Consider the following 25904-nt stretch of genomic DNA (forward strand, 5'->3'; position numbering starts at 1 on the left):
ATACATAGCCTTGTTTCTCAGATAGAAAAAAAACTCAAAAACAAAACACTGAAGTGCTGATATGCTTTGGCAGGTGTTAGTACATCTGGCAGTCACCCAGATGATCAAGTATGTTTGTTGGAATCACTCAACTGTGATTGTATTTGTAGGATGTGTTAAATAATCACCTCAATATATACAGATCAGGCGTAACACTGATTGCCTGCCTAATATTGTGTTGGTTCACCTTTTGCTGTCAACTCTTACCTGCAGGGGCACGCACTCTGTATTGTTGTGCTCCTCAAACCATTCCTGAACTATTTTTGCTTTGTGAAAGAGACCACAGCCATCAGGGAGTACTGTTTCCACAAAAGAGTGCATGGTCTGCAACAGTGCTTAGGTAGATGGTATGTATCCAAGTAAAATCCACATGGATGGCAGGCCCCAGAGTTTCCCAGCAGAAAATCGCCCAAAACATTACACTGCCACTGCTGGCTTGCTGTCTTCCCATAGTGCATCCTGGCGGTAGGTGTTCCCCAGGTAAACAACAGACAGGCGCACCCATCTATGCGATATAAAAGAAACCGGAGTAATCAGGGCAGGTCACCTTTCAGTGGTGGGCAGGGGTCAGCTTGGCCACCCTGACTGGTCTGCAGTTCTGTAGCCACACATAGAAGAAACTGTGATGCACTGTGTATTCTGTATTTAATGTATTCAGCATTAAATTTTTCATTGCTTTGAACAGCGGTTCATCCATTGGATCAGTCAGTGTTATAATGTTATGCCTGATCAATGAATGTCTTCAGCAGCTTGCTAAAATGCTATTTTAAACACGCCTGCATATGTAAACTAGAACTAGTTTATATATGCATATTTATTATATAAATCGAATTCATTCTGGGCCAGCCAGTAGTGAACAAACATGTATGTCATTTTCAGTCTGTGTTCCAAACATTTCACTTAGACTTTAGATGTAAGTGGGATTTGCTTTTCTTGTTGTACACCTGTTTGCATGAAACTCGACATACCTGTTTTCTTTGTTATTTGCTTATCATCTTGCTTGCCTGCCTGCCTGCCCGCCTATTAGCCTGCACCTTACTCTTATCTGCCTGCACACACATTTGTCTTCGAGGTCTTGCCATTAACTCTACATATTTGCATTTTTTTCTGCGTGTTATAAGTCACTTTATTTCTCTACCTTTCTTCTTGATCTTCCTTTCACCAATTTTTTTGGTGTAAAATTTCATATGATTTGCTTTATTCTTGCAGTGGCTTTTGCTCGGACAGCTCTCCTTTCTCTTTAGTATGAGAGGATGATGACTCGCATATCATTTTTGTTGTTTTTAGTGTGTCTGTGTGTGGTGGTCACTAATGGATGGTTATTGTGCAAGAGAGAAAACCCACTGAAATAATTGTAAATGAAACTTAAGGGGAATTTCTGTGACATTAAACATGATGGTTATACAACATAGCTTGCTCTTGCAAGTGCACAACAGCCAAACTGGGAAGCAGTCAGCTGTGTTGCTGCATTGTTGCAAGCGAAATGGTGTATAGTATAACACACAGGTGTTGAACTCCAGGCCTCAAGGGCCGGTGTCCTGCAGGTTTTAGATGTGTCCTTGATCCAACACAGCTGATTTAAATAGCTAAATTACCTCCTCAACATTTCTCAGTGTTCTCCAGAAGCCTGGTAATGAACTAATCATTGGATTCAGGTGTGTTGACCCAGGGTGAGATCTAAAACCTGCAGGACACTGGCCCTCGAGGCCTGGAGTTCGACACCCCTGGTATAACATATGAGGGGAAAGAGATTTTTACATAAATGATTTTGATCTTGTCCATCTTCTTTATCTTCTTAAAATCAAATTCCAGCTTCATATTCATGCCATCAAACTATGCTAGTTCAGAATTATCCTTATTTATCTTATTCTGGACCTTATTGCAATTCTAAGTTTGTCCTCTGTCTGAAGCAATATCTCTTAGCACGTAGGTTGGGCTTCTGTGTTCACAGGCAGAGCTATGTGCCTGAGATAGTCATATTAGGGAATTATCTACTCTCTTTAAAATCATCTTGAGCCAAACATAGAAAAAAACTGTTCTGAAGCCAGACCTTTTGACTCGGGGAGTCTATTTGTTGATAGTTCGCAGTTTAAAACTTAATTAATAATAATATTTATGAAGATGTAACTACCAAACAGTCAGCATTCAGGCATTTATCCAATGTTTTTTTTTTTTCTTTTTCTACTAAAACAAGGTAAAAAAGGTCATGGTTAGCACCAGTAGTAGCTTGATAAATAGCCATAGGATGTTTGCTATGAATACATTTTGTTTTTGTAAGCAACATCAGTGAGTACAATCTGATAAAGAACCAGACTTTAGATAACTTCTGCCTAATGCATTCTTTCAGATCTGTGTGTGTGTGTGTGTGTGCGTGTGCGTGTGCACATGCCTGCATGCACAGTTTTTAATGTGTCTCCTCCCCTTTCTGCTCCAGCTAATGCCACTCCTTTTCCTTCCAGACCTCGAGGATCCACCAATCACACTGACATCCCGCACGTCTCGGATGCGCCACTCATCCCAGAGCGACGAGACTCCTCCCATCTCCTGTTCTGAGGTCTTCCAGGGTGGGGCTTGTGATCTGGATACCCCAGCCCCATCCTCCCTTGCAAGGAGCAGCAGTGCCTCTGACATCATGGAGCCTTTCATCACAGAGCGGGTCAAAGGTGAAGATCCCCAGAGGGATCCAAATTTGATCCCAAATCCTTCTCCCCATCACCACCACTCCACAACTTCTTCCTTACTCGTAACCAACAGCCACGCAGCTCAACCACCCTCACAGTCCCTCACCTTCTCTTCTCCCACCCCTTTTGCCTTCTCCAATGGTGCTGTTTCCTCGTCCTCAGAGGTAAAAGATGATGGTAGTGTGTGCGATCAATTCTGGCACCAAAGTGTCTCTCGAAGCCGAGGTTCTAGTTCCGATTGGGTGAGTGACTGGGACTCAGCCTTCGCCTTTCAACCTGAAAAGGAAGCTGATGCAGATGAGGGTGAAACTGGGGAAGATGATTTATTCTCTTCTATTAGGGACTACCTCATTAACAAAGAAGCTGAGAGGAAGGGCGAGACAGGCGAGAAAGATAGTCCCGGTCGAGCGGTAGAAAACAGCGTTGCTTTACCCGCACTCGTGCAAACAGGATTGGCAAGAACACAGTTAGAAAACAGAGGGCAGCTCGGAGAAGCAAAGCAGGTGGTAAGGGAGGACAGACAGGTAAGTAAATCAGTGAGACATAGCAGTGTGGATTCTATTGAGGAGAATGAGGCAGAGCAGCCGAGTATCTATGAGTGCTTGGAGCTGCAGTGTCAGTGGCCATCACCCAGTGCTAAGGTGGGCTCTAGTTTAGAAAGAACTACTGCTGAAAAGAAGGTTGTGGGAGGAAATAGTGGAAAGGCAACAGTATTGGAAGGGAAATATGACTTATGGGGTGATACAGAAGAGAAACAAGATGATAAAGAAATGGCAGCAAATGACAAGTCCAGTTTAATTAGGCAAGATACTACTGTGGGTGAAGGAAGCAGTGAATCAGTTCCCCAAACTTCAGAACCCACTAAGACCAAGATGTCCCGTAGTAGCACTAAGAGGCATCATTCTGGGGGTGTCCATGTCAGTTTCCGGCCCTCAACTGAATCTGTCCAGTTCCATAACCCTCTTGAAAATAAGGAGGCCCACTGGAAAGCCCGGCTACGCCGGCTCAGTCACTTCCACACACACAGCCACTCGGCTGGAGAGAAACCTGGGGTTGGAGCTGGGGCAGGGTCAGGGGGGAAGCTGGGAACAGGGGGTTCAGGTAAGTTTGGCTCTGTGGCTGTTATCAGCCATAGAACAGGCGTACACGAGAAATTAGCATCTGGGACTCTAACAGATAGCAGTGGGACAGGGGGCACAGCAGGCCTGGAAACCCGGTCTGGGACTGGAGGGGACAAAGACAAGCAGCATGCTGGATCCTGTGTGGGATCCAGTCATGGCCCAGAGGTTCACTCTGAGGTGTTGTCAAGCAGTTCAGGTTCCTCAGGAGTGCGCGGACGTTTAGGACGTTCCGCCTTGCGATCTAGAGCCTCCCGCTCACGCTCCCAAGAGCCAGGGAGCACTGCCTCACGGCACCACCAGGGGGCTCTTCTTGGTGGTGTTTATAAGACTGTGGTTCACGCTCTGTCGTCCAAGCCTCGGCCCCAAGGTCAGGGGTCATCCCAAGGCTCGTCGCCGCAGCGGCAGGCCCGGGCCACCATGGGTGATGCATCACTCAGGGATCTCTACTCCCATGTCCTGGGCTACTTTGGACGAAAGACGACTACGCCAGGTGAGGATCGCAACGAACGAAGTTCTCACAAAGGAAACAGCTGTGGAAAGACAAATACTCACCACCACACAAACACCAGCAACTTTCTTTTCCTTTTTGGCTGTTTTTTTTTTTCTTTTTTAACTGGTTTGTTATGATGGAATGACATTTTTGGCTGAAACTCATCATCTTGCTGCTGGACTGAAATTCAAACTCCCTGTTGATGTGTTTCCTCTTGAACGTAGCCCCTCCTCCAGCCTGCCTCTTATCAAGGACCCTCACCCTCTTACTTCCCATGCCTTTCCACTTCTCTAGCTCAGAAGCTCCCTCCCTCCTCCTTTCTGCTTCCTCTAAGGGTTTCGGGATTTTTAACCTTCTCACCTCCTTACCCTGTTCTCCACCTCCATCCTCACCTTGATGTTGCATGCAGCCTCCTCGTGCCTCCTTCGTCTCCTCCCCCGGACTCCGGCCCTTCTTCAGCTCTACAGAAGGAAATTGATCTACAGACAAGCACAAATGTCTGTAGAAAAAGAAAACAGCTGACATACACTATACTATTGAGAAAGATCCCAGATATTTTGTAGCACTTTCAGGCTTTGATTCATTGTTGTCAATCAAGGAATATCAGTGATTTTACAAATTGAGTGTAAGCATTTAGCTGTAGTTCATTCTCACACCACTAGAGTGCAGCATAAGACCCTTTGATAAATTGATTGTAGTAATCTAGACAGAATTTGAATGAATATAAAAAGGTATGCACTTTCAAATTGGTAATGGTTATTTGCCTTGGACACTGCTACAGCCTTTATCAGCTATGCTGAATGGTTAAGTGCACATTTGAATCAGCAGCACAAATGCCACCTTTTTCTGTTCATTCTAATCCTTGGTGCAGAAGTGAGGCTATTTTACCTTCGGGTTTGGATTTTTGATAAGAGCACAATGATTCATCACCTGAATCTGTCTTGATGTGGAGTTACTGTTGCAAAACCACTTTTTAAAATCATGTTCTTACATTATTCAGGAGTATTGCATGGCAGCTTGTGTCAAATAATATACTTGTTTGGTTTGTCTACTAATGTTCCAGATGTTTTAGGCCTGCATTATTTATTTGTTTATTTTTTTTATTTAATTTTTTTATTACAGTAAGGAAGAAATTGCATTTTAGTGTAAATAAGCAATTTTGGGCATTCACGGTTTCACCTGGTACTTTTTTATACCAGATATTATATGCTGTGGCTGGTTAAACTCAGATTGATGGTGCTTTTGCATAATCCATGAGCACAAGTGGCGCCACTTGACCACACTCTTTTATGGTTCGGTTGTGCAGAATTTGCATGACTGAACTGAGTCCATTAGAATGAGCTTGTGCAGTTATTGTAAACTCTCCACACTGAAGTCCTTAAAAAAGGGCTTTATTAGGTCTAGTGTGTTGCATCATTGTTACTGTATTTGTCCATTCACAGCAGCTGGTACTTTACTGAACTGCAGCATGAGTGAGAGAAAGCTTGTAGTGCAGTGAGTCATTGGTAACTCTCCATGTAGAGTAATATATCCAGAATTGTTTTTATTTTTGGATCTCTTCGCTAAGAGTGTTGATCCAGTGGAGACAAGGTCATCCATAGCTCTTATCTTATTGAGGTGATTTTGGTATCAGGTGCCAGACGACACACACTGCAATTGTTGAAATGACTCAACCGAATGGGCTGAACATGTGAAAAAAATCCACTAGAGATGAGTTGTCAAGTCTGTCAGATGGCATAGTCTGTGTAAGGTCAGCTCACAGCTTGTTTATGGTACTAATAGGGAATGCATTGTATATGTTAGCTTTAATGGTGCATTAATGAGACTAAAAACACTTTTCTTTTTCCTTCCATTTTGTGTTGCTATTGGTGATGTCATGGCAAATAACCATTACAGTAAAATATTATTTAAAATCTGGGCAAGGGCACATGTCTGAATAACACACTAATTTTGCTTTTGAGTATTCAGGAATGATATCTGTAAGGCTTCAATAGAAGCAACATTAAGTTTACTTAAGTTCTCTCTGTACTATCACGGCCACAGTATTCTGATCCTGCTTAAATTTTTATGGTTGCGCTTACGTTACCTACTGCAGAGGTGGAGCAGATGATGTCTTTGGGTGATGTACAAGTGTACCTGCAGGGTATTCCCTTTTGAATTTTTCTTGTTCGGTGGTAAATTCTGTGTTAAATGTGGCAGTAAATAATTTGGTTGCTATTTTTGTATCCAAGCTAACAGCAGTATAACTCATAGTAACATAACTGCACTAATGTGGGCCTGTGGTATGCTGCTTGTTTGGAGCTAACAGTGTGATACTCTCTCTTGCTCTGTCTGCATGGTGTGTATTAACTCCTGCATTGCTTTCCTGGTGGTTATTGATGCGCCTGCTATTGTGGCTTTTCTTTATTTAAAAAATACAGTTTTAAATAACATTCAGGCCTACAGTATACACACACATCAGGACTGCTCTTAAATCATCAATTTTACCAGTTACTAGTTTGTTTTAGTGATATTGTGACATTTCAGTGTAACATCTGATCACTGTGCTTTAAATGGTGCTTTTAATGCTCTGTGGGCAATGTTGGGATTACTGTTTCCTGATCAAAAACAAAATGTCACCATATCTTTGATTTTTAGATGTTTACAAAGATTATCAACAAGTCAGACCTGATGATAGTCATGTTACACAATTCCTTATTTCTTGGTATGTCTAAGTTTTCTATCATTGAAACTGTTTGCGTGGGTAAGCATCAGTCAAGCCCCTCTCAGGCATCTGCTCCTTTCTGTAAATGTGACAGCATCTGAGCAAGTCCTGTCTGAATGCACATCCTGGTCACTTTTTCATTAGAAAACTCAAGAAAAGACTTGAACTGTTAACTACCTAAAAACTGGATATTTATGCACCTTAAACATCATGGACAGCACAACAAATAAAACTTTGAGACGTCTTAATAACTTTAAAGGTGTGCATTGAAGTATTTTATTTTGAAAGTCCAGTTGCCGCTAACCAGCCAGGCTCGGCTCTGGTATGTAAATTTTCTACCTGCTGGCTGGCCTGGGAATGATGTCATTCAGCTTCCTCTCCAGTGAGTCTCTTCCTGGATTTCCTTAAGAGCGGTTGTCAGCTGGACTTCAGGGTTGTGGAGTTGGAAGAGAGACTTGCCGGTGAAGCAGCTGCATGATGTTGAGGATCAGAATAGTGAGCTGGCCTGTTTGAAGATGGGGACAATGTCTGAATGGGTGTATGCTGTCACTTTAACAGGTTAATAGTTTTGTATACAATGTCTGACAGGGGCTTCACAGTCTGTCTTTGTGTGTTTGCTTACTTATATGGCTCCCTATGCTTGTGAATGCTCATTGGTTTTTATCATTCCTGTGTGTGTGTGTGTGTGTGTGTGTGTGTGTGTGTGTGTGTGTGTTTATTATAACCTTGTCTACCTCTGTGCCTCATTATGCATTTGTGTTTGTAGCCAATAAAGAGGAGGTGGTCCAGAAGGCCCGTCCAGTCTCCACTGATGTTGGAAGCAGCAACCCAAACTTCTCTGACCTCATGGATGAGTTTATCCAGGAGAGACTGAGGGCCAAAGGAACTTCAGTTAGTACAACACGCACGCTAATTTCAGATTGTGTCATAAGATGGAAGATACGAGCGTCACTTTCTCCTCTGTACACAGGGTCGCCGTGGCAGCAGCCCGGGAAGCCTGGAAGTTCCCAGGGATCTGCCAGAGCTCCTGGAGGCCAGTCATAGTCGTGATGGATCGCGACCCTTAGATGATCTTCGGCCTGTCGATGATCCGGGGGTTCCCTCTGAGTGGACGTCACCCGCTAGTGCCAGCGGTTCTGATGTCATCAGCTCCGACAGCCAGTCAGACTCCTTTAATGCCTTTCAGTACTCCACCTGCAAATTTGATAGTAAGGAACAAGATATGAGCAGTTTATTTATGCTGCACGGCACACATTTATCCTCTTTTTAAAACAATATTAAAGTATAAAACTGTTATCTTGTGCAAAACTTTTTATTAGTTCGTTTAAAATAGTTTTATGTTATTAAATAATCATTTTTTCTGCCAAGAGAAGCAGAAAAACACAAAATTGAGTTTCTTTTTTTTAAGGTAAATTAATCTGTAGGAGTAAGCCATCTCATCTTCTGTTTAACTTTGAAGAAGTTTTTGTGAAGTGTTTAAAAATAATGCATCACAGTTTGTCAGGCTGCTGAAATTAAAAGAGGAAAATCAACAACTGTACAGCAATGATGACTTTTCTTTCTTTTGTAGATTTTACTTTTAGCTCCGAGGCGTCTGCAGGGGGAGCTGGATCTGCAGCAGGAGGGGGAGGAGGTCGAGGCAGCTCGCTGGATCAGGACAGTCTCGGTGGGGGCGTGGCCTGTGAAGAGCAGGAGGTGGCCAGTTTGACGACACTTCACATCGACTCAGAGACGAGCAGCCTGAGCCACACTGTCACGGTTACAGGTAGGGACATAACAGACTTCAGCTCAATGCCTGCTCACCAGAACCCTTAAATACTGTGTTTTTATGCCATCTAAGGGGTTTTCCCAGTGCGTAATCTCCCAGTAGATTAAATGGGGGGGGGAAATATAACAAATATTCAGAAAACATCCCAAAAACTGTGAGAATTTACTCTAATAAAGATAAAAGAAGTTGAAATAAATAACGCTTATGTAACACTGATTTAACGCTTAAATAACGTTTGTTTATTTAGGAGCCATTTGATACAGTTTATCAAATTTTTTGGTAAACGCGTTGTAAATTAAGTCTATCTGAAATGTAGGTTCTTTGCGTCGATCATGCAAGCACACACACACACACAAACTAACAATGGTTATCAAGTGTTTCTATGCAAGGTTACTTTAATCTAGTAAACAAATGGTTGTGTGTAGGCTGTGTAGCCTCTTAGATTTATCAGTTCGTGTTGGTGTTTGCGATAAGCACCTATTTTGTAAACAGATCCTCGTAACACTAATGAAGGATAAAGTAGGACTGGGCATCTAATAGAAATGTAAATTCAATTTCGGCTTCCAGTGGTTATTATAATAGAATAAGATGGAATAAAATTAATGCTTTTATCCATTATTTTTGCTGCAAAAAATTGATACAAGCATTAATAATACTGCAAAGTGTTGTTTTTTTCTTCCGTTATGAATCGAGGGCGTTCTTTTCCTTTGTAAGAGTCTAGTTTCGAAGGCTCGGCTGTCCCATTCAGGTCTCTGTCGTTTATCTTGTGGCCGCCGTGAAGTTTGCTGTTCACCAGCTCATCTCCCCGCACCTGCAGACATCCAGTGGTTGAATCTTCAGAACAGCAGTTGCCCTAACTCCCTACTGGATTTATGAATCCCTGTTAGATATTAACTAATCAAGATTACAACTTTAAATAACTAAGTGATCATGCCTTTTGTTGTAATCAAGCAGCCCTACTCTGAATAGAATATCACCTTTTTTTTTTTTAAATTTAAGCCCGTTTTTTACTTTACCACCTCTCTACAGCGATGTGCATCCCTAAGAACATTTTATATGAAATTTGAGTGCAGGCTCTCATTGACCACAATGTTGAGTATCCATTTAAAATAATGTAAAAGGACCCAAACAATGATAGGCACTCTGCAAAAGAAACCCAGTCGAGTAAACCTTTTTAGAAATACTCTTGAAGGTACAAGATCAACAGATACTTTGAATGCAGTCTTTTGTTATTGATTAACAAGAACATCTATCATGTTTTCAGGATTTCTTTTTAAAAATATCACAGTGATGAGTGTCAATAAAAAGCATGAGAGTAGTATAATAAAATACATAATAGCTGAAGCAAATAACATGCTTATAAATCACATTAGTGTGATCCAGAACAAAGAGAAAAATGGACTAAACTATCATAAGAAAGTATTTTTCTGATTGTCTTGGTTTTCTATGTGATCTTTAAAATGACGTTTTTTACTATCCACTTAGCACTTAGGTTTTAAGTGTCCTTCTTTGATATAAGTCAGAATAAAAACAACCTCTCAGCCTCACATTCCACCATAAAGCATGAATCTCATCCTCCCGTTGCCTTATCAGGAGTTGATGTTTTCTGTATTCTTTCCCAGGTTCGGAGAGTGCATCACCCATGCATTCACTCGGGGGCTCTCGTTCCCAGACTCCTTCTCCTGCCACTTTGACAGCAGAGCACACTGAGCACACGCATTCCCACTCCCACACCCATTTACAGCTGGACCAGAAACTCCACAACTCTGTCTTACAGACCCCCGATGACCTGGGTAATACTCAGAGGCATTCACTTTGAGATGCTTTTTCCTGTTCATACAAAGTGTAGTACTTTAATCATGTTTGTGAATATGAAATACTTTGTAGGATGACTCAGTCATGTTCTCATTGACTCATTAATTCCAGAAACGAGTGAGTTCCCCAGTGAGGACTGTAGCGTGATGGCGGGCGGCTCTCTGACCGGATGGCACGCAGATGTTGCCACGGTAATGTGGCGAAGGATGCTGGGTATCCTGGGAGATGTGAACAGCATCAAGGACCCAGAAATCCATGCTCAGGTCTTTGACTACCTGTGTGAACTTTGGCAAAACCTGGCCAAGGTGAGAATTGAGACATACAGTGAACCCGCAACTCCTGTGTCAGTGAACATGTTCTCCAATGACGAGCTTTTCTGTTTGCAGATCAGGGATAATTTGGGCATTTCTCTGGATAACCAGTCGTCTCCTCCACCCCCTGTTCTGATCCCACCCCTGAGAATCCTCACCCCTTGGCTCTTTAAGGTATGTGTGATAGAGAGGTAACAATAAGGGTTATAACATAACATGTGTTTCAGTGTTAGTTAAGCAATCTTTTCTCTTTAGGCCACCATGCTGACAGAGCGTTACAAGCAGGGGAAACTTCACGCCTACAAGCTGATTTGTAGGATCATGAAGAGACGGCAAGACGTTTCACCAAACACAGACTATCTGACACACTTCTATAACATCATGCATCAAGGACTTCTCCACCAAGACCAGGTAGAGTGGTCTCAAATTTATACTTGAACATAATATATGAACAAACAGCATATTTTATATTTTACAGATTTCTTTAATCTTGCAGCTGTTAATAAAACATTTTTTAATGTTAAATACTCAAATCCAGCTCTTTAAGCACAGAGTAAGTGCAGGAAAGCAGGGAAATGGGGAGAAAAGATAGTCATGCAGGCAAACATGCTGTGCTACTGTGAATGCACCTTTGAAGCTAAATGTTTAAAAAAAAAACCTGTATTACTTTTACAGGACATTGTGAACACCATCATCAAACACTGTAGTCCCAGGTTCTTTAGTATCGGTCTACCTGGAGCCACCATGCTGATCCTGGATTTCATCATCGCAGCTTCTAGAGTCACTGCCTGCTCATCACTCAATGTAAGAAATCCTCCCATTTGCAATGTTGGTTTCCAGCTTTACAGGAGCTGATTCTTTCATTCCTGTCCTCCTAACAAGTTTTATTTTCCAAAGGCTCCAAGAGTTGAAGCACAGATTCTTCTCGGATCTCTGGTGTGCTTTCCCAACTTTTACGGGGAGCTTCCTGCTCTCCACCCCACCACAGCTGACGTGGTACTTACCAAGTTCCCTGATGTCAAGGTACGCGAATGCCGATCATCATCTTCCACCTTACCTTATCCCTAGTATCCTCCCCTATCACAACAACTCTCTGCATGTCCTCCTTCACTACATCCATGAATCTTCTCTTAAGTCTTTTTCTTTTCCTCCTGCCTGGGAGCTCCATATTCAACTTCCTTTGTTCAGTAAATCCACTATCCCTCCTGTGCACATGTCCAAACTATCTCAACCTTAACCTTATCTCCAGCCTGAGCTGTCCTTCTAATGTATGTAAATGTAGTTTATGGAATATTTTCAGTAGCAGTGTATTTAGGTGGCTGAAATTATTCTTCACCAGAGGCTCCCCTTGTTTGGATAATAGGGAATTATAGCCATCCTAGCAGTTACAAATGCACAGAAAATTCTTCTTTTTTAATCTTGCAGCATCCTTTCTGCAAATGATATGCAGCACAGCCTGGTTCAGTGTATTCACAGTGGATAAACTGTTCATCATACCTCATATGCACTTCTCTGGGAGAGTATTACAATACACCGCAATAAAATATTGAGAAAATAATTTTTTTTTTTAAAAGAAATTACTTTAATCTTCCTGTAAGTTCGGGGAAAAGCAGGACAATACAGTTAAACTGACAGGTCTGAAAATGTGTTAGTTTTTTTTTTTTTTCCAACTCACACATCAAAAGCTCAAAAAGTTTATCTACATTGTTTGTAATCCAGGTCAGTTCAAACATCGACTGTCCATAGGGGATCTCGAAAGCAAACTAATAGGCTAATGTCTCATCAACCATTCTTGTTTGAGCTAAGGGCGATGGGAGTGATGTTGTTATTGTTGTTGGTGCCATGTAAACTGCTAATGCCATGCGTGGCAGCGCCTCAGGCTCACTCACTGCTTTCTTATGTGGCAGAAGCTTGTTTTGAATCACTAAGCGGTCATTAACACTGACCAGAGGGACAAGACCAGGGAGTGTGTGAACGTGTCTGGGGTGTGTGTTGACCTGTTTAAACTGTGACTATGTGTCCATATTTAGTCCAGCATATCTGTCTACGATATGCATTAACACCACACGGTGTAGTTCCTTGAATCTGTTTCCTGTTTGTCTGACTGGGAACTATTAAGCTTGTCCTCATTTTCTGACATATAAATAGTGTTGAAATGATGGATGCTCATATCAAACATTGCCAAATAATGAGGTTAGCTTAAAGGGAGGGGGAAATTAACTAAAATGGCTTGTTTCAGATACTGGACAAACTCAAGGACTACATCGAGGCCTTGTGTAAGATGGAGAAGGATTATTTTGAACAGTGAATCATGCAAAGCTACTCTAATAGGTCCATTTTAAGGATGCAGTCTGTTTATTATTTATTATACACACCTTTAAGGGCTACTCAATTATGGCAAAAATCATAATCCCAATTATTATCATCATCAGTATTTTGATCTGAGTTCTGTAACAAGACTTTTTATATTAATGCCTATAATAACAATACTAGTGGTCAGCTGATATATTGCTATTGAAAACTCATGTGCTGTATGTTTTTGTTTTTTTGTTGTTTTCTTTTTTTAAGGAGCATATCGTCAAAACCATCCTGACCTCTGCCAGGGATGAACCCTCTGCTCCTGCTAGGTAAAGGGTTTATAAAGTTTATTTATTTATTTTATTTATTTATTTATTTTTTACAGTGTTGCGCAGGTGCCCCAGGTTACCTAAAGTTATCATTTGTTAATAAATTCCTTAAGTATGTAACCACATCTGTTTGTGCTCACCGTTGGCGAGTATTTCTTTATTTTATGCTGGTTCCTGTGTGTAAAATTAATATATGCAGTGATTCCGATAAACTGCATTTATACAGGGAGTGCAGAATTATTAGGCAAATGAGTATTTTGTCCACATCATCCTCTTCATGCATGTTGTCTTACTCCAAGCTGTATAGGCTCGAAAGCCTACTACCAATTAAGCATATTAGGTGATGTGCATCTCTGTAATGAGAAGGGGTGTGGTCTAATGACATCAACACCCTATATTAGGTGTGCATAATTATTAGGCAACGTCCTTTCCTTTGGCAAAATGGGTCAAAAGAAGGACTTGACAGGCTCAGAAAAGTCAAAAATAGTGAGATATCTTGCAGAGGGATGCAGCAGTCTCAAAATTGCAAAGCTTCTGAAGCGTGATCATCGAACAATCAAGCGTTTCATTCAAAATAGTCAACAGGGTCGCAAGAAGCGTGTGGAAAAACCAAGGCGCAAAATAACTGCCCATGAACTGAGAAAAGTCAAGCGTGCAGCTGCCAAGATGCCACTTGCCACCAGTTTGGCCATATTTCAGAGCTGCAACATCACTGGAGTGCCCAAAAGCACAAGGTGTGCAATACTCAGAGACATGGCCAAGGTAAGAAAGGCTGAAAGACGACCACCACTGAACAAGACACACAAGCTGAAACGTCAAGACTGGGCCAAGAAATATCTCAAGACTGGTTTTTCTAAGGTTTTATGGACTGATGAAATGAGAGTGAGTCTTGATGGGCCAGATGGATGGGCCCGTGGCTGGATTGGTAAAGGGCAGAGAGCTCCAGTCCGACTCAGACGCCAGCAAGGTGGAGGTGGAGTACTGGTTTGGGCTGGTATCATCAAAGATGAGCTTGTGGGGCCTTTTCGGGTCGAGGATGGAGTCAAGCTCAACTCCCAGTCCTACTGCCAGTTTCTGGAAGACACCTTCTTCAAGCAGTGGTACAGGAAGAAGTCTGCATCCTTCAAGAAAAACATGATTTCCATGCAGGACAATGCTCCATCACACGCGTCCAAGTACTCCACAGCGTGGCTGGCAAGAAAGGGTATAAAAGAAGAAAAACTAATGACATGGCCTCCTTGTTCACCTGATCTGAACCCCATTGAGAACCTGTGGTCCATCATCAAATGTGAGATTTACAAGGAGGGAAAACAGTACACCTCTCTGAACAGTGTCTGGGAGGCTGTGGTTGCTGCTGCATGCAATGTTGATGGTGAACAGATCAAAACACTGACAGAATCCATGGATGGCAGGCTTTTGAGTGTCCTTGCAAAGAAAGGTGGCTATATTGGTCGCTGATTTGTTTTTGTCTTGTTTTTGAATGTCAGAAATGTATATTTGTGAATGTGGAGATGTTATATTGGTTTCACTGGTAAAAATAAATAATTGAAATGGGTATATATTTGTTTTTTGTTAAGTTGCCTAATAATTATGCACAGTAATAGTCACCTGCACACACAGATATCCCCCTAAAATAGCTAAAACTAAAAACTACTTCCAAAAACATTCAGCTTTGATATTAATGAGTTTTTTGGGTTCATTGAGAACATGGTTGTTGTTCAATAATAACATTATTCCTCAAAAATACAACTTGCCTAATAATTCTGCACTCCCTGTAGAGGCCTTTATTGCAAAACTGCTTGCTCACACTGTGCTGTTTTTTGTTAGGTGTGTGGCTTTGTGCAGTCTGGGGATATGGCTGTGTGAGGAGCTGGCCCACGGGACTCAACATCCACAGATTAAAGATGCTCTCAATGTGATCTGTGTTACCTTGAAGGTCAGTTACACCTCAGTACATCTATAAATGGCAATTAAGTTCTGTTCAGCTGGACTTCCAAAAAGCAACCTAAATTTTCTATTTGAACTGTGACTCATTAAGACTGAAATGTCAGACCAGTCTGATCGCATTATGAGTTGTGTTATAGTTGTCTGTTCTCACACTTTGTCCCCATTGACCATGGATCTCTCAGTTTCTGACTGTGGTCCAGTGAAATAAGACCAAAGCAGTGACTCTGATTCAAAGGCATAGCAGACTGGCCGCATGTTGCACAGATCTGCTCAACACACTAGTGCCAAAACATCTGCTCCTTTTTAGGCTGAAAGTCTATCATACTGTTTCCATGAGGCAAGCCATGGTATAGTGCAGACCACTTACATAGACAAATAAATTTAATGTAGTGTATGAGAGAATGTACGTCTGTTCTTTATCCTTTTCTTTCTTTTTTTTTAAGACAGACACATTTTCAATGATCCCTTCTCTACATCTGAATGTGAATCCTATTTAATACTTTGTGAACCCTGAAAATGATTGGCTGCAGCCGGATTGCCAATCCAAACTATAGAACTGGTATCTTTGTTGATATATTCCTGTTGTTGTTAAGATAGCCTTTGATAGGAAACTCCTATGTAAAATCCTGGAAAATGTGTCGGTTATAAAAATTAAAGGGTCGCTGTCATCATGCCTCTCACTCCTCTCTGTTCTATACCCTTCCCACTAGACAAGTATGGATACATGAGTGTACTTCATTAAAGAGAATAAAAATTAGCAACAAAGACACATAAACATAGAGACCAGTTAGCGAGGCCCTGGTGAGAATGTGTATTCCCATGGAGGTTGTTGGGTTAGGGTTAGGGTGAGATGATTGCAAAGAGGTTGCAAACTAGTGGCTGAGTGGCAATAAAACTGCAATGGAAACTAGAAATTAAGTACCTTCGCTTTCAAAGTAAAAATGTGTCTTACCACTGCAACTGACACGTTTCAAGAGAAGCAACACTTTTTTTTTGCCAACTGTGGATGCAGGGATCTCTATTCCTGCATGACTGTTTCTTTATCAGTTGATTTTAAGGTAGCCATGTTAACCTGTGCAAGATTTTTTTTCAGTCTGATTAAAATTCACTGTAGATCTTCACTAAATAAGGTAATCGTTTTGACATTGACAGAATTATCTAACTTTTAAGAATTGGCGGAAGTTGATTTCTGATGTAAACAAACATCGCTTTCTGGGTTTTTTCTTTAGTGTCACCTTGCTGTGTGCCACAGATTTCAATTTCTCCCTTCTTACTTACTTTTGTGACTTCACGAGAAGGTTAACACATGCACCTCTAATGAGCCTTAAGACTCCTTTTACTCGACATCTAAAAATAGTTCTGGGTATTCTAATTTATTAGAATCAGGGGAATTTATTTGGGGCGATCGTGGCTCAAGAGTTGGGAGTTCGTCTTGTAATCGGAAGGTTGCCGGTTCGAGCCCCGGCTCCGACAGTCTCGGTAGTTGTGTCCTTGGGCAAGACACTTCACCCGTTGCCTACTGGTGGTGGTCAGAGGGCCCGGTGGCGCCAGTGTCTGGCAGCCTCGCCTCTGTCAGTGCGCCCCAGGGCAGCTGTGGCTACAATGTAGCTTGCCATCACCAGTGTGTGAATGTGTGGATGACTGAATATAGTGTAAAGCGTTTTGGGTTCCTTAAGGGACTAAGTAAAGCACTATACAAATAAAAGGTTATAATGCATTTTTGTCCAATGCCAGAAACATGTTGCATACCACAGCTTTAAATTCAGAGTTATAGATAAGGTAAGCAGACCAAAGTATAGAGTTAATACTGGAGGATTAGATGGAGGGTGTGTTTAACATGTTGTCCTTTGAGCAGCCAAAGTACGATGGAAAACGCTGTTGGAGATGAGTGTTGGTGAAATTTCCGTAGTGGGCTTAGTGTGTTTCAGACTGGGAGGCCTGTGGATCACAATAATACGGCCCAACATTTACTGTCATCTAAAGCCAAACACACACACTCACACACACATACCTTTTCCACCTTGGAATCCCTTGCTCGTGTATCGGCAGCCAACGACCCATCACTCACTCACACACACACACTCACACACACACTCACACTCGCATTCACTCACTCCTGGGAGCAAACCCTGGACTGTCAATATGTTTGGTCCTTCTTCAGATAGGAGACTAATCCAGAGGGAATGCTGCAAGCTGTGTCTCTCGCACACACACACTATTGCATGTATACACACATCTTGTCCACTTTTGAATCTCTTGCCTTCATACCAGCAGCCAGTAGCTCCAGCCATTGGCTTTGTGACACACACACACACACACACACACACACACACACACACACACACACACACAAAGCTTGAGGGATTGTCATATTTCCATGCTCTTCCTGCTGTTCTCTTTGCCTTTCATCTGTAAGCATTTTTTTGCCTTGTCGTCCGTGATCCTCATTACAGCCCAACTAATCTGTAAATTCTCTTTCTTTGTACTTATTATGCTGTAAACACCTTGTTAACCTTAAAGAAGTATAGCAAATACTATCTGTGGGATTTCAGCATGGATAACTGATGTGTTAGTTGTGACAGATAAGATATGATACCTGCCAGTATTAATTTGAACAGTGCCAATATGTGAAGGAGAATGTGTGTTTTTTAGACTGGCAGGCAACTCAAAGAGAAGCTTTAGAGATAATAAAAATAGATGATTTATTATATGATATTTAGACTAATAATTTACTGACTTCATATCATTTTTTTATATTTTATATTTTTGTTGACTAATTTAAGCCAAAGTTTTAATAGCTTAGAAAAAATGCGCAAGCTACTTGTTTAATCCTTCTAACGGTCCTGTGGAACCAGTCATCCTCTTTCCTGGACATGTTCACTTCCTAGAGAGAAGGTTCAAAATAATTTGGCCTGAAATAGGATTTGGTATTAACAAGCAACCTCATTATGGCTTTGTGAAATACAAGACGTGCCAGTGACAGATGTTTGATAACTGATACAGATGGATTTTGCTAAAAATGAATGTGTGTATGAATTTAACCCAGACCGGTGAATTAACATCAATGTTTTTTCTCCTCTGTCCCTCAGTACCCCAATAAGAGTGTAGCGCTGGTGGCGTCAGACATCCTGCACCTTCTGATCAGTTACGTTGATCATCTGCAGAAATTCCCACCCGACACTCCAAAGAAGATCGTAGAGGTGAGACATAAAATACAGAGAACATTTGAGCAACATTAATATTTTAATATTTCTGAATATTGGTTAAGACCGCTATTGCTTTGCTATAACATCGTAATGACTGAAGTCATGCTGTGTAAAGCCAAGGCCTCACAGTGCTGGTAGACATTAACAAATTTTTTATAGAGGTTTTAAAAACTGTGGCTGAGGGATTTATGCTCATTTCAAATCAAATTCAAATTCAAATTCAAATTTTATTTGTCACGTACACAGTCATACACAGTACGATATGTAGTGAAATGCTTGGACAACTGCTCGTGACCTAAAGAAAACAAAAAAGGAAAAGGCTATGAATAAGATAGGAAATAAATATGAAAAATTAAAAAGGGTAAATTTAACTAGGAAGGAATAGAATATAAATTAAGGTTAAAAATGAAATAACTGTACAACACAAATTAGAATGAAGGGTAAAAATTTTAATCTTACTCTCTTCTTTCAGATTTTGATTGCCACCATCACATACTTGCTGCCTACTACTGAGTCTTCACCTCATGAACTGGATAAAAGGGTAAGCTGCTCACATTCACTTAACAACACTTTTTTAAAAACTCGCTGGATTGTTAGTTTTTAAAAATTGTACTTGTGTGTTGCAGCTGGTAGTTTCCCTCCTGTTGTGTCTGTTGGATTGGGTGATGGCACTGCCTCCAAAGACTCTTCTTCAGCCTGTGCAAACACGAAGCCCCCCAGAGAGGGACCAGCCTACCAAAACGCTCCTCAGCTGTATTTATAAGGTATATGCTTGTGTTTATATTCACTGTCATATGCAGTAGCGGTTTTAGATACGGGCGACACGGGCGGTATCGTGGTGGGGGGGCGGCATCACGGGCCTCTGCAAAAAAAAATAAAAATAAAAATAAAATGCTCGTACTCATGCTGCTCCAACGTCAGCCAGCGCATATTGGGAATGGTACAGGCACCGATCGGTTTTCTATCGCCCATTTGCTGGGAGTAAGGACACCCTTCGTTTGCGAGGTGCGCCTGCTGCTTGCGGCGCAGAGAGGAGAGGGCGGGGGATTTTCTGACCGGCTGGAGCAGCATCTAATAACCAACTCGCAAAGTAAACAAAATAAAAACAAACCAACAAACACGAAAACACCAGACATCATGATACAGACTTATAATTTGCTCGGTGCACCTTCTCGCTGCTGAAGTCGAAGTAAACTTTATTGTCATCTCCGCTACATACAGTCCAGTACATAGAGAGATGAAACGACGAGGCTCCAGTTACAGCAGTGCAAGTAAACAAACAATATATATAAGAAGAGTAAGAAAATAAATATACACTTTAGGACTGGGGGTAAAGGGATCAATAACAATTTAAAATTTACAAATAGGCTAGGACCGCCACTGCATATATGTCAGTATTAGGCCAGTTTGGCTCAACTGGAGCTGTAAACGATACACAAATGAATCCACTCATCTGCTTTTTTCTTTTAAAAATGTGTCCAGGTATTACATGGCTGTGTGTATGGGGCACAGTCTTTCAGCAATCCCAAGTATTTCCCGCTGCAACTGTCGGACCTGTTGAGTCCAGACTACGACCCGTTCTTGCCTTTAGAGAACCTCCGAGAACCAGAACCGCTACACAGTCCGGACTCTGAGCGATCCAGCAAACTGCAGCCAGTCACCGAAGGTAATGCATCAAGCAGTGGAAATGCACTGCTCCGCGGTTAACACCTATTACGTTTCTGTTTTTTCCTCTTGTCGCTTTAATAATCCATGCAATGTGGTGCGTTGGTCCAGATGCATATAGAAAATCTTTACACTATGACACCAAGGTCTCTGCAAAACTTTTGGTTTAGTCTTTACATGTGTACACACCTGTCTGCATCTGTGTCGGAGTATATATCATCTCCTGCTGTGGTTCACTAGGACTCTGTCTAGTTTAATGACTGGAGTAGCCCGAAAGGCCATGCTTCTCTTCTCCTGTCTTCTCTCGTCTAACCACTAATCTTCACTTACACAATTCCGTTTTTTATTCTTTTAATATCCTAAGACTATTTTCTGCTAATGTTCCTCTCACTTCTATTACATTCTGCTGGCTTCATTTATCATTTATTTTTGCTTCCCTTTGCCTTGTCTGCCTCTTTTAGAGCACCCTACGAGGTTCAGGGAGTCATTGAAAATCTGGTCAATACATATCTGTACTCTGTGCACAGCCTGTCAATAAGGAGTTGCCGTAAAGCGTGCGCGCGTGTGTGTTTCACAGTGTGTGTGTAATGATGTTGATTAACCAGGATCGGCTGGCAGCACAATGTGTGATGGCATTGGCTTCTTCTCAGCATGGTGCAAACTATGTACGAGCTGAAAGTGTGCTTGTACTTTCTCCTAGTTTCTACAGTGATTCCTTAAGTTAACTTGTAAACTAAAGAACAAGTCAGAGTACCCTTCACACTTTTTCTGTCACTGTGAAACTCCAGGTTTAACACTTTTGTTGTTTATTTTATCGGTGGATGCTACTCGCCTCTCTGCAGTAACACTCCAGTCCAATCAGCCCTACAGAAGGCTGCAATGCAGAAGAATTACTTTGCTAAACCTCTGCTAAAAGATAATGAGAGAAAATTAGTTTATTTTTATTCAATCAGCGCACATTAATCAGAGAGTAAACAGTAGATATAAAGCCTGCTGTGTGTGTAATGAATAGAGACTGAAGAGGGTCAGCCAAAGGCAACACTCTCTGCAAAGTGATTAAAGTTTATTTATATAGTGCTTTTCACAGACAAGCCCCAAAAATGCTTAAAACACAATTGATATGAAAATAGAATTAAAATAAACATAAATAACAAAACAATTTCAGCAGAAGGCCTGAAAAAATGTTTTGTTTTAAAGACTCTACAGAGTCAGCTTAACAGAGCTGGAGTGGCAAACTGATCCAGAGCCCTGCTGCCACAGCCTGAAAGCCTCTGTGCCCCTCTAGTCTTCAGTCTTGTATGAGGAACAGAAACAAGCATGAACTCTTCTAAACATCAATAAAATCTATCTTTTGACAACCAAAAGCTAAATATATATTTTTATATTTATATCAGCACCGATCCATAATTAACCCTTATAACAGAAATATATCTTTAAGCTTTTTGTACATCATCTGGGATGGACTTTGTTCTTGCTTTAATATTTTATTTTATTTTCTTATTTTAAAATGAGCTAAATTTTTGTATATATATTTTATATTATATTCTCTAAAGAACATTGGATCAGTGTTCTCACAGTAAACAGCCTTACTTGTTTCTCATTTTAAGTAATAAAACTATTCAATGTATTGTTGTTTTAATGGTTCATCTCTAAATGTATTAAAGTGTAACAGCAATGAATTATATTTGTATTAATGGTATATGCATTGACTTACATTTAATAGAATTTCTAATTACTAATACTCAGTGTGTTGTTTCTGCGATGATACCAAGCAGTTTCTTTATGATTTCCAAAAACCATAAATATAATTCGGCATTGCTATTGCTTAACCCCCCCACCCCACCACCTTTAAATTTTCTCCAGAGCAATAACACCTTTGTCTTACAGTTTACTTTCTAAATCCTGACAGTCCAATCCCTTATTTTTATTTTTCATTATAGGTGATGAAATGACGATCTGCTACCTCCTTACTATATCTTTTATCATCTGTATTCTCTCTGCAGTTCGTAGCCGTATTCAGCATGGCCTCGTCTCCATTGCAGCCAGAACAGTTATTACCCACCTGGTAAACCATCTGGGACATTATCCCATGTCCGGAGGCCCCGCTACTCTGTCCAGTCAGGTACTGTTACTTTGAGTTTGGTGGGTTAACTAAGTTATGTTAAAGGGAGGTGACTGCGAAATGTTGAAAGCTGTTGTTATTTTGCTGCTGTAGTAAATATAACGTCATGTTTTGCAGGTGTGTGAAAACCAGGACAACCCGTTCTGTGAGAGTGCAGATCTTGGGCCAGAACTTTTCCATTCACCAAACCTGCAGTTCCTGGTTCTGAATGGATCCACGCTGCTGTCTGTGCTTCAGGTAAATCTTCATAAATGTTCCACTTGCTTCTAAGTGTATTTGTCAGGGTTAAACGTACATGAATTTATTACTTGAATAATTACTTTTACACCTGGAATACAAATGATGACTACTGCATTTATTATATTATTAACACATTAGTGGGGAAACAATCTTTAAATAATATAAAATATTTATTTTGTGATTTCTTTACTATTTTATTTTATTTTTTGCTTCTTCTGCCGCTATTTCCCAGATCCGATCAGAGTCCGGTGTGCCAGGAGGCGGAATGACGGCTGGTTTGTCCTCTGCTCCCGCTTGTGTTCGCGTCATCATCCGAGATGTAGCTGGAAAACACTCGTGGGACTCCGCCGTCCTCTATGGGCCTCCGCCATGTTCTCCTAACAGTCCAGCGCACACACTTTTAACACACACGCAGTCACCTCACACTACAAATCTTCATTTACGCACCCCACCAGGAGGTCTGCTGAAAAAGATGGGAGCGAAAAGAGAAGATGGCGAAGAGGACGGGCAAGAGGAGAGGGGGGCAGAGGAGGGAGTGAGAACGGATGGTGACAGGCAGGAGTATCAGGGAGAGGGAGAGGAGGAAGCAGAGGAGAGGAAAGCAAGTGAGGGGGAGAAAGAAGATCAGAGAGATGGTGGAGGTGGATTTGAAAGGGAAGAAGAAGAGGAGGAGGAGGAGAAAGATGAACATCGAATGGATAGTGAGGCAGATCCAGCAAAGTCGAGTTTAGAGCAGCATCTGGCTCCGCCATTGGCTAAACGCGTGTGTCGGGAGGCGGTGCCAGCGTGGGACTCACTGAGAGAAGGAGATGATGCACTGGATGAAATGCTGCAGTATCTGGGATACTCGAGTCCTGAGTGTCTGCAGAGAGCTGGTATTTTCTTTAATCTGAACTCTACAGCTGTTCAGCACATTCCTAAGTAGCAACTCTGATTCCTGATTGGTTCCCACAGGTATGCCGCTCAACATCCCAGCACCTCCTCCAGTGTGTGTTTCAGAGAAGCAGGAGAACGATGTGATCAATGCCATCCTGAAACAAAGTGCTGCTGAGAGAGACTTCGTCCTTCATGTGCGTGCTGCCTATGTTCACATCAATAGCAATCATTAAACTCCCGAGCCTTTAGTTATTGGACCTTCACACATGCAGTACAGCATGTGTTTCCCTATGTGGGGATTTATTACAGTTCTATCGTCAGACTTGTTTTAAGAGTTATTGTTTGTTTTGTTTTTTTCAGCCATTGCTAATATATGTCATGATTTTTCTGTTAAAATAAGTCAACGTGTCTATTGTAGAAAAAGCTTTGTTGTCCCTACTGCACAGAATCAAAGGAACATGCCTCCTAAACACAGAGAAGCTAACTCATAATACCAAAACTGTTGTTTATTTTATCAGTGAATCCAGCATTTCTGAAGGAAAAAAGTTCATCTACACTCACTGGTAAATTTGCTAGTTACACCTTGCTAATGCCACAGAGGGCTCCCCAATTTTGCATTTAGAGCAACCCTAATTCTTCATGGCATAGATTCAACAAGGTGCTGGAATCATTCTTCAAAGATTTTTTTTCCATGTTAACATGATGGCATCACCCAGGTGTGTCAGCTGCACATCCTGTGATGTGAGTCTCCTGTTCCATTGCATCCCAATGCTTCTCTTTTGGTTTGAGAGCTGATGACTGTGAAGGCTATTTGAGTACACTGACTCTTTGTCATGTTCCAAAAAAAAAAAAAACTTATTTGAGGTGATATGAGGTTTCTGACATGATATGTTATCCTTCTGGAGATGGGTACACTGTAGTCATATAGAGATGGGCATGTCAGCCTGTCAGTAATACTCAGATCGGCTGTGGCATTTAAATGATGTTCAGTTGGTATTTATGGGCCCAAAGAAATCTTATGCCACACACCATTACACCAGCAGCCTGACCAGTGATAAAAAAAACAGAATAGCCTTCACGTTTACACCAAATCCTGGATCTACCATTGTTATGTCACAGCAGAAATTGAGACTCATCAAACCAGAAAATGTTTCTCTAATCTTTTGTTATACAGCTTTGTGGTATTGTGGTATCATTTTCCTGTTCTTAGCTGACAGGAGTGTCTCTCAGTGTGGTCTTCTAGTTATGGGTGTCTGAGAAAATCCCAGCAGATCAGCACTTTCTGAAATATCCAGACCATCTGACACCAACAACCACTTAAATCACCTTTGCTCTGAATTATGATGCTCAGTTTGAGCTTCAGCAGGTCATATGACCATGTTTATGCCTGAATGCACCGAGTTGCTGCCATGGGATTGTTGATTAGGTATTTGTATTAACAAGCAGCTGAACAGGTGTACCTAACAAAGTGGCCAGTGAGTGTATTAAAATTGATTTTACATCATTCTGATTTGAAAATAATCTGAGAAAAACACTTGGTTTAGTGTAGCGTGATTAAAAGCACCACCATTATGTTTGTTGTCATAAGCCTCAGTGGTGGCTGGCGCTCATTGTTGTATTTTCCATGTTTTATTTAATTTTTTGGTTTTTGTGCATTAAAATGAAGCGATCGAATGTTTCAGAGAGGTGAGGAGCTGAACATGAGAGCCGTGCATCAGACTGAACCAGAGACTCAGACGCCACAGTCGGCCTTCTATTACTGCAGACTACTGATCAACATACTGGGGCTCAACTCCTGGGAGAAGAGGTAAGATCGAGCACTGCACGCTGTGACAATCCGAAATTAAACTGGAATTTTGGGTTAATGATATTCATGTTCGCTTTTTATCAACAGTATTTGTGCCACTTCTAAACTTTATGTTAATGATCACTTTAAAAGGGATTATTAAGGCTGTGTAATGTACCTCTGTTTTTAAGATGAGTTGTGGTCCACAGGGTAATATCTAAATGTTCAGTTAAAATTCAAATACAAAAGAAAACCTGGATAATCCTCATTTCTAAAATATAAAATGGCCCAAATTTAAAACGGACCTAATGTTTTAAACATTATGACCCAAAATAAGCAGCATAAACTTGTTTGGAAAGTATTTACAGAGGTTAGAGTCAGGAGATAATTTCCCAATGACTTCTTTAGGACCAGAAGTATTTTTGCAGCCACGGCTATCGCCCCCTGGAGACGATTAAAAAGAATGCAGGCTTCAGGAACTTCTCATTAGCTTATTTTCAGCCTGC

General features: G+C 41.3%; 1 protein-coding gene across 6 annotated transcripts in view; it reads left to right on the forward strand.

Moving 5' to 3' along the window:
• Positions 1-25904, forward strand: part of ralgapa1 (Ral GTPase activating protein catalytic subunit alpha 1) — a 79969-nt gene that overhangs the window by 17936 nt on the left and 36129 nt on the right. For all 6 annotated transcript variants that reach the window (XM_024806275.2, XM_076877587.1, XM_012921326.4 and 3 more), the window contains 21 exons: positions 2499-2702; positions 7802-7926; positions 8006-8243; positions 8606-8800; positions 10426-10596; positions 10730-10923; positions 11005-11103; positions 11185-11340; positions 11605-11733; positions 11827-11952; positions 13498-13556; positions 15384-15492; positions 18593-18703; positions 19182-19250; positions 19336-19473; positions 20192-20375; positions 22378-22496; positions 22614-22733; positions 22969-23611; positions 23691-23806; positions 25295-25419. In XM_024806275.2, the coding sequence (XP_024662043.2) occupies positions 2499-2702; positions 7802-7926; positions 8006-8243; positions 8606-8800; positions 10426-10596; positions 10730-10923; positions 11005-11103; positions 11185-11340; positions 11605-11733; positions 11827-11952; positions 13498-13556; positions 15384-15492; positions 18593-18703; positions 19182-19250; positions 19336-19473; positions 20192-20375; positions 22378-22496; positions 22614-22733; positions 22969-23611; positions 23691-23806; positions 25295-25419 (3430 nt within the window). The remainder of the gene's footprint in view (positions 1-2498; positions 2703-7801; positions 7927-8005; positions 8244-8605; positions 8801-10425; positions 10597-10729; positions 10924-11004; positions 11104-11184; positions 11341-11604; positions 11734-11826; positions 11953-13497; positions 13557-15383; positions 15493-18592; positions 18704-19181; positions 19251-19335; positions 19474-20191; positions 20376-22377; positions 22497-22613; positions 22734-22968; positions 23612-23690; positions 23807-25294; positions 25420-25904) is intronic.

Source organism: Maylandia zebra, linkage group LG19 (genome assembly GCF_041146795.1).
Source record: "Maylandia zebra isolate NMK-2024a linkage group LG19, Mzebra_GT3a, whole genome shotgun sequence".
Taxonomy (NCBI): domain Eukaryota; kingdom Metazoa; phylum Chordata; class Actinopteri; order Cichliformes; family Cichlidae; genus Maylandia; species Maylandia zebra.